This window comes from Hydractinia symbiolongicarpus, chromosome 6, assembly GCF_029227915.1.
Source record: "Hydractinia symbiolongicarpus strain clone_291-10 chromosome 6, HSymV2.1, whole genome shotgun sequence".
Taxonomy (NCBI): Eukaryota; Metazoa; Cnidaria; class Hydrozoa; order Anthoathecata; family Hydractiniidae; genus Hydractinia; species Hydractinia symbiolongicarpus.
The window spans coordinates 10,836,869-10,846,310 of NC_079880.1; the positions used below are offsets into that span (position 1 = coordinate 10,836,869).

The following is a 9,442-nucleotide window of genomic DNA, read 5'->3' on the forward strand; positions in this document are numbered from 1 at the left end:
TTAAGAAAAGGTTTTGCCACTTTTTGATACCGAATTCTTTCCTGATAAGGTATCACATATTGTGAATCTACTCTAACCTTTTCAAATCATATATATACTTTGTTGGTAAACTTAGAAGAAATAAGGCTGAGATTTTACATAAAATTAAGAAAATATTAAGAACGTAATTAGCCTGAACTTTTTCATAAGAACAAAATTATGCCAATTTAGAATTTATAGAATTTATTTTATATTTATAAGCTTCCTAATAATCTATATACGAACATCTCCACATTCCAAAAAACTTGTCCCTTGGCGTTTTTTCTCTATTATTTGAACATCGTTAAAAAAGTAATCGTGTATACCCGAGTAGAATGTTTTTCGAACGCTGATTTGAATGTTGAATTTCATTACAGATTCCCTTTATTTACTTTGGAGGCTCTATGAAATAATTTGCTAAGACTAGATTAGATAAAGAAAAACTATCACAAAAAAAAACAAAGTGTAACAAAAAAAATGAACAAAAACGAATAGATGTTTACAGTTTAAGTACAGCAGAATGTATTTTCATTTGTTTAAAATCATCCCATTCGAATGGAGTCCTATATAATAGTTCTGAATGAAAAGTTCTTGCCTGAAATAAAAAAAAAAAAAAATTAACAAAACTATATAAATTTCCTACTACTCGAACTCTCCGTAATACGAACGAATTTTTTTGTTCCTCCTGCGAGTTTAAATTATAGACAGTCCACTGTATAAAAACGTATACAACCTAACATTTGCGCTTCGCACTGTACGCAAAATTAACACTTTTCGTTATATTTATGACTATAAAAATTAACGCAAAATTTTGGACATTACATCGATCTCAAGACACGCAACAAACAAAAAGGAAATAAACAAAAACTAGATTAGCGACTTTATTTCATGCAGAAAGTCTGCAGTTTTCGCTTTTTTACTAATTTTAGTATAGAAGTTTTTTTTTTTTCTCTACATGAGTTACTTCGCAAAAAAAACGTAAAAATCTTTAAGAGATTGTCAATTGCTTGTCGATGCTATAGAAATGTCTAATAACACTGCACATCGATTTTAGCAACAATATATGTCTAAAACGCGTTCACTTAAAATGTAAGAAATGCAAAAAATTTGAAAGAACAGCAAAGTTTCCTTTTTTAAAATATTTGTACATTTTATTCATCTATACGCCAACGTAAATAATTTTTATTTTCTGCATGATTTACTATATATAATTTAAAAAATGTAAAAAATATGAAAAAAATTGCAAAATATTGTAAAAGTGATAAATAGCTGAATTTTTCTGAATATCTGTAGGTTTTTGCTCAGCGCAGACAAAAAGAAATTTGACATGAAAGAAAATTTTTTTATGCATGAGTTACTTTATACAGCGTAAGTAAGGTAATATAAAGTAGTACACAGTCAACGTTTTTACATAACTTTGTTCACCATGGAGATCAGGTAGGTTGGTAAAATGCAATGAAAAAAGTGCTTTTCCTAAATATTAAGTTTGACCACCTGCTTTTTTCTCTTTTCTTTTTTCTTCATCAAAAGTTTTTGACTTCATCCTAACATTCATATAGTTCCATGGTACAGATTCAAAACTTCTTTAATAAAATGAAAAAAGATAAATATGTTTTAAAGTTTGAAAGAAAGTATTTTAGCTTCTTTTTAAATCTTGCAATATATCGTTTGTATTAAAAACGAACTTCTATTTAGCTACATCATTGTTGTCCTGGTCGCTATTGTACATGTGTCTCAAGCGAGAAGACTTCATCATGGCGATGTTGCTAATACCAGAGACGTTGCTGATATGGTACTTACTACGGAGGACGTTGCAGTGTTGAAGATGCTGAAGAATAATGAAATACTGGGATCATTGCGTAAGTTGATCTCTAACATTTGTTTGACGTCGTATATACAGTTGAACTCATGAATTTGAACTCCTATAATTCAAATAATCATATAAATCAAACGATTTCTCCGGCCCCGTCCGAGTTTACTCTAAAATCCTTTTCCGTTTTCGTGAAATTGGAACACTTCCCCACCACAATTCTACCGAAAAAAGTAAAACTCCCATAATTCTAAACTCATGTAATTCGAACAAATTTTGAATTCCCTTGGAGATTCAAATTACATGAACTGTAACTGTATTTGTATATTACATTATTTGTGTAAAATTTAGAGCGCACATTATTTTGACAGTAGGATAACATCATTCTTTTGGTGTATATATTAAAGTTGCAAATGTAGAAAAAAATTTGGACAATATGATTTTGAAAACTAGAATTTGTTAGGCGTGTATTAAATTTTAATATGGCAGATTAAATTATGTTGCGTAGATGTTAAAATAGCGATTTTAAACCGTAGCCAATTTCGCCAATGTTGATCCTTCCTCAGAGAAAAAAAAATAATGTCCCTTTATTGACACATTCGAATTACACGTTATCAAATCATTTTTTTATATTTTTATTTTAAAGAGAGAACTACTTCCGGGTTCTTTAATGAAATCTATTTTAATGCTATTTAAAAGAAATGCAATATTTGAGTATTCTTATTATTTTATACTTTCTTTTTTAGTTGATGGGGAAGAAAACATGACTGAAGTCAGAGCGTTCGGCTGGAAAATATTTCCAGGTATGCCTATTGAGGTCTATCACATAGCATTGTATTCAAAGGTTCAGAAAACTTAATTCTGCACGTTGAATTAAAGAAAAAAGAGTTATGTGCGTTTCTTGACACATTCGAATTACACTTTATAAAATCATTTTTTTATATTTTTATTTTAAAGAGAGAATTCTGAATTTACTTTTTTTAAATTTTTAAAGCATTTTTGCGACTTTACAACTATAAAACGCATAAGGACAGTTGTGGTTCGTCATAACTTGGACACTAATATATACATAATTTATCAAACATTTCCCTGTTTTCATGAACAGAAAGGTCTATTTTCTACGAATCGTCATTTCATGTTCTGCTTAAGGTACTCATTGGTGTGGAAATGGAGATATTGCAAAATCAGACAGCGATGAAGATTTGGGATTCTTCAAAAAGGTTGATAGTTGCTGCAGAACTCATGACAAGTGTCCTAGGTAGTGGTGTGTTTTTTTAAGTCAGATTACACTAAAAACGGATTCCTTACTAGCTAGCCACAGTTTCATATTCGTATGAATGGTGGCTACATTTCCCTTGACAATATCAAAGCACTAACTTATTAACAGGAGAAAATTTTGCGATTTTTTTTTCAGATTTGTCCCAAAACCAAAAGGAAAAACTATAAAAATCGATCGAACGCAAAAAGTTTTACTACTAAATTTCTTTTATACGCAAGTTAGGGTGATATGAAGTCATCGCAAAAATTTTTTGCTCGATGTACTAAGGAATTCGTTAAAAGCCATTTTCTTGAAACAATAATTTAAAACAGAGAGTTATAGAGAGTTTTGTGAAAACTGAGCAGTTACTTCGAAGTTTAAATCTAATTTGGCAAGCCTTCTTCATATCATATCCATTTATAAAAACCAGCCAATTTGGAGATACGACAGAAACTTATTTAATCACGAAATGTTGGTGGATGTAATTTCCATTGGATTTAAAGTACCTAACAATTTTTATTCCAAAGGAGTCTAAATACTGGAGCAAAGGGTTATGGTACAACAAACACTGGAAAATACACAGCCAGTGACTGTGCATGCGATAATCAATTTAAATCGTGCTTGAAGAAGGTATGGTATATTCTAATTTTTACTCCATGTGAATTTCTTATCGATTACAGTATCGATAGAAAAACACACACAAAAAAGTAAACAGTGCGATTTTAAGTCTGTCAAATTACTGAGTAATTCTGTTTAGCTGCTGAGTTATTCTGTTCATGCACTACTAATGACGCTTGTTATTAATATTGTGTGAAATTTAGAAGATGAGTTTATATCAAATAGAAATATATAAAGGACTAAATCTAGTTAGACATTTTGTTAATCGTAGAAAATATATAACTGCACTTTTATGCACAAGCGGACGTAAATAGACTTTTTTATCATGCTACATTTGAGAAATAACTGAAACAGTTCTTATTCAAATTAAATAAGTTTTAATTCTGTGTCCATTCACAGTTATATTTTCATATTATTTGTAAAGAAATGTAGACAGAACCTTTTTTGTGGATGACGCCTAATATTTAAGTTGTTAAGATTGATTCGGTTTATGCTCAAGCTATATTTACTTGCTTTAAGATACAAAAATTGAATCACAAATTTCTGATTAGGTTCCAAAGGGGAAATTGAAGCACGTAAAGACACGTCTTGAATACGGTTCCGCAAGATTAATTGGGAAGATATTCTTCAACTTTTTAAAAATGAATTGTTTGAAATTTGAAGAACCGCAACAAGCAGACGACATAAGTGGAGATGGTGCAGATGACTCAAATACAGCACAATTGGTCCCACCAACACCTTTTTGAAGTGTTGTCACAATTTTTAATCTGAAACACAATAAACTTCTGTTGTTGCATTTCTTTATTGTTCTTGCATATTCCCTTTAAGTCACACTATAAATGTAGCATAAATAAGCTCTTTAAAACCATCATCTGACTGCATACCATCTTAAATAGCAGGCAAGCAAGTGTCAGCAGCGCTAGGGGTAGCTATCTCTCGTTTTAATGTAACACTGGATTGCTCAACATTTAAGTTACGTACTTTTCTAAAATGTCGTATTGTGAAGATAAAAAGAAGAATCAGTGGGAGGGAGAAGAAACTGAAAGAAAAATTGCGATAAAAAGTTGGCGTACCATTAAAAGCAAAAATTTTTGTTATTATTCGAAGATTATTTAAAGGAACCTGCAGTTTACGTTTTCCTGTTTTGTCACAGGAACTAATCTAAGGTTTGGAACACAAAAATATGCGCATTGTGTGATTCTTTTCACTTTAAGTTGATGCAGTGTAAAATATGCAAATAAAATAAAATTACCGCATATTTTTGAAATTTTTCTTTCCATAAAATGTCTTCAGAGAACGATGATATTTAGAGGGGGGTAATACGTTATTAAACAAATTTAGGTTAGAGCAAGAAGAGGATTATTTTAATTTTTCGGAAGTCTTCTCCTTAAAAAACATCCATTTACTGATAAAAATCTTCTTAAATTCTTTTTTATCCTTTTTTGAAGACATTATGCTTTTAAACGTCTTCTAGTAATATTTATTTTTCGTCTAGAAACTCACATTTTTTTAACCACACCTTTGAAGTACAGATTTTAAGCATTTGGATTTATCGGATAAGTTAAATCGGTCCGACTCTTTAAAAGTCGAATTCGACAAGTCTGAATATGCCGAAAGCATACGGTTTTTACATGATACACGACCCATTTTGTCGATTAATCGAATCGTGTATTAATGCAACCCACTCCAATTTTTGTGCAATGCAGCAAAAAACACGGAAATAAGTACAGTTGACTCTCTCTATCTCGAACTCGCAAGGGACCAGAAAATTTGTTCGAGATAGAGAAAGTTCGAGATAGAGAAAAATTGACAAAAATTGGATTTTTTCGTAAAAAACGTATTTTTAACCTTCAGTGTATCGGGAGTTGATAGAGGTTAATGAGAGATGTTAAAATGTTAATATTCAATGCACAAGACTTCTTTTAAAATAAATACATAAAATAAATTTACAGCTTCATTTAAAGAAATCGGTTATGTCTTTTTGTTTAAGTGATGCCACTCTGTCTTTATTATACATTTTTTCGAATTTGGAGATAAGCATTTGCATTTCATTGCCTTTTTCGCAACACATTGCTAGATCTTTCAAAAGATCAATACTACACTCGACTTTTGATCTTGATGGTTTTTCGACAACTATATCAAATGAATCATCTTTAGAATTCGAACGTCAAACATTTTCGTTCGAAAATGGAACATTTTAATTCGATTTTTAGTGTAAATAGGTTCTTAAATCCGGAAAAGTTCGAGATAGAGAGAGAAACAGTCAGACGGGACCGAGATTTTGGTTCGAGATAGAGAGGTATTCGAGATAGAGAGGTTCGAGATAAAGAGAGGAAAATAGCTTAGAGCCTACACAAATGTCCAAGGGACCGAGACTTTGGTTCGAGATAGAGAGATGTTCGAGATAGAGGGTAGTCGAGATAGAGAGAGTCAACTGTATGTTGCATGCAACAGCGCAGCAAAGTCAAATAAATGTTATTTTATTAAAGATTTGTTAAAGTCTTACTACACAAGACTTGTGTTTATCACATATGATGAGATATGGTAAAAAAACTCACGCGTTGTTAGACAATATCGCGCTCACCGCGACAATAAGGAATCACCGTTATATCAAAGCCAAGATGGAGTTGTCGAGGACACACATTAGGGCAAACTTTTATATAAAAATAAACAATGTGCATATCATAAGACTATAATTTTTCTTACAAGACACAAATAACAGTTGAAGAAATAATTAGGCAATGAGAAAGCCTCAACTAAACCATGAATAATTATTTTTGTTAAATAAATACAAATATCCAAACGAGATATTTCATCTCATGTTAAGTTTAAGTTTGTTGCTAGAAAAGATGTAATAAGAATAATTGTTTTCCAGGCTTACACAAAAGATGATGGTTAAAGCAAATTTTGTGAAAATAAAAAAAATATTCACAAATATATATCTTCATATAGATATTTAGAGATTACAAAAAGAGAACAAAATCATATCCTTCATATTGTTTTGTCGATTACAAGTTCTTTTAACCAGAGCAAACTCTTCGTATACGTGGTCTGCAAATATACCAACATCTCCATCTAATGCAATGTCTTCCACATGTGCGATAATGCCGATATGTGCAACGCTTTGGTGGAGTTCGGTGTCGCCTTCTGGCAGAAGTTTTTCTTGGACTTTTACTTCTTCTTCTTCTTCTACTCCATGCTTCAGTATGCTCGAAGTAGAATATTGAGATTAACAAGAAACAGAAAATTATCACAAGCTGAACTTTTCTCATCTTCTTATACTGTCGCAATAAGAGTTAGTGACAGATCTTGTACAGGTCTTATATAATCTATCTGTAACTAATGGTTAAAACTGAAATACCCTTTCCAACATAACAATTAAACATAATCAAAACACAGTACCTTTTAATTGTTATATGTTACAAATTTGACAGTTTGTTATTCTCTAATAATTCACAGATAAACGATCCTATTTATTTCCATGGGATTTTATCACCCCTAGATCGCTTCCTCGTTCCCATTGCTCTTTTCTTAATAACGGAAGTGATTCTCTTTTTTCCATAGTAAGTGCCCTTAAAAATTTATCAGTGAACATACTAATTACAAATTACGTGCTTTGGTTTCCTATCTAAGTCGCAAGTAAATAAAAGGTCGGACTGGTTAGTGAAACATCAAATATTTGGAAGTTACGATTTTGAATCGTATTTCAAGTAACTATGCACAGCTCATAGTATTGCTAGTTGTGGCGTTAAATCTCTTGATGACCGATTGATCGACCGAATGAGTGTCAACAGCAACAAACGTTGCTTTGTGTCTTCTCGATATGGGAGCAACAATAAATGCTATCTTTTTAAAAATATGTTTGTGTTGATTTGTTAAACGTAGCTACTGGATTTTGTTTGAGTATTGTGAGTATTGTATTGAGTATTGATGAATCAAATTTTTTGCAAACCTTTCCTTAAAAGAGATGATATTATTTAGTTGGCAAGGAAATCACTAAAATGTGACTACATCAACAAACAATTTTTAACTAGTTTTAGTTCTAATCGAATATTGACCGGCTTTAATGTTGTACTGTGAAATACAAAATTCGAGGTCAAGCACAATAGATTTATTTGGCAATAAAATGAAAAGGTGACATTTATATCTGTAATCATAAACTTGATCTTAAATATAAGGTTTACTATGAGGTGGATTTTGTGTAAAAAGTTCTATCATACAGCATAATAAATGTGTTAGGGAGAAGTGTTGCACGAGCAAAGAAAATTTTACACACAAGAATAGAGAGTATCAAAAACCTGTTTAATTGTTACCCAAAAAAAATTCACTTATCAAGGCAGAATTGTAGCATGTAAAGTCTCCGCACTAGATATTGAAGGCAGATATAGTCTTAATATGTGCAAAGAGTTAAGGTATTAGTTAAGATAAATCGGAGAATTAAACTTATATGACAATAAGTTGGACTGTTTAAATAAATAAAAAATTGTTAAACGGTTCTAGTCGCCCCAGTTAAATCATAAAGATGAATTTTCAAATTTATATCTCGTTACAATAATTGCTAAATGTTTCTCTCCTAAAATTCTAATCGAAATTCTGCATTATAAATTGTGACTGACAATGATGTTATGCAACTGCATTCTTCACAAAGTGTTTGATATTTGTGGTTTCAACAGTTTAAGTTGAATGCCAAGAATACAAATACACTGCCATATAAATAAGCAATTTAGCTTTCTCGTATAAATAAGCAATTAAGCTTTCTCGTCAATCACCTTACCTTCCGAAAGATGAGGAAAGTTCTTCTTGCTGTAGTTTTGTGTTTGTTGTTGCTCTCACTGTTCTGTTTTGAGCATGTTTTTCGTCATCTTCTACTTCACGATTGAACTTGTTCTGTTTACTAGAATATCAATAGAAAGCACACGACTGTGATAAAAAATAGATAGATACATATTCTAAATTACTCAAAAACTTGACTAAAGCTGTTTCAACATATATTCTTGTTGAGATATATTGTTCGTTTGATTCATGAACATATTATTGTTGAAGACCCACTGTGTGAAGCTGTAAATACTTCCTTGTTATTATCGTAATGACGCCATTAAACATTGGCACTGGGGTAAAAATTTCCATAATGCAAGTAAAACATGATTGTGTACGACGTTGCTAATTGTTCCAAGTTGAGTATTGCCAGTTTTAATTGTTTTGTGTGTGTTTTGGTTTATTAGGGTAACAATTGTATACATATTTAATACTGTACTAGTCGGTGGCCCGTGGAAAATCCACGGGTTTGCCCGTTTTTTGTAAACTGCATAGCGTGCGTCTCTCTACTTTCGGTACCATTTTGCGTGACAGACGGACAGACGTATACGGGTATTATAACATAGATACACATTTAACCCTATTAAGCACGTGTTTTTTAACTTGGTAAAGGCCCGGGCGAGATTATGGTCTTCATCTGTTTTTTTGCAAACAGCTGATAAAGCAGTTAAACTCAAGAATTGCAATCCATGACGTCATCACTTTTAGTATTACGTCATAGATAAAATGCGGTACTTTTTCTCACATTGAGGTCTGCGAAATATATAAAATAAGTAAATACGAAAAAATAAATACGATACTTTATACATTCAATCCAAGTTACAAATAAAAGTTTAAAAATTTTATATATATACATATATACAGAATGTCAAAAAGTAATTTTAAAGCATTCAAAAAAAAGTTACAACCCATTGAATATGCCG

The 9,442-nt window shown here is 31.3% G+C and overlaps 1 protein-coding gene across 1 annotated transcript; it reads left to right on the top strand.

The window, feature by feature from the left end:
* Nucleotides 1–1,708: 1,708 nt before the first annotated feature.
* Nucleotides 1,709–4,450, top strand: LOC130648020 (phospholipase A2-like). The gene is made up of 5 exons (XM_057454039.1): nt 1,709–1,877; nt 2,575–2,631; nt 2,978–3,086; nt 3,614–3,716; nt 4,256–4,450. The coding sequence occupies exons 1-5, from the start codon at nt 1,808–1,810 to the stop codon at nt 4,448–4,450; spliced, it is 534 nt and encodes a 177-aa protein (XP_057310022.1). The 5' UTR covers nt 1,709–1,807.
* The last annotated feature ends 4,992 nt before the right edge of the window (nt 4,451–9,442 follow it).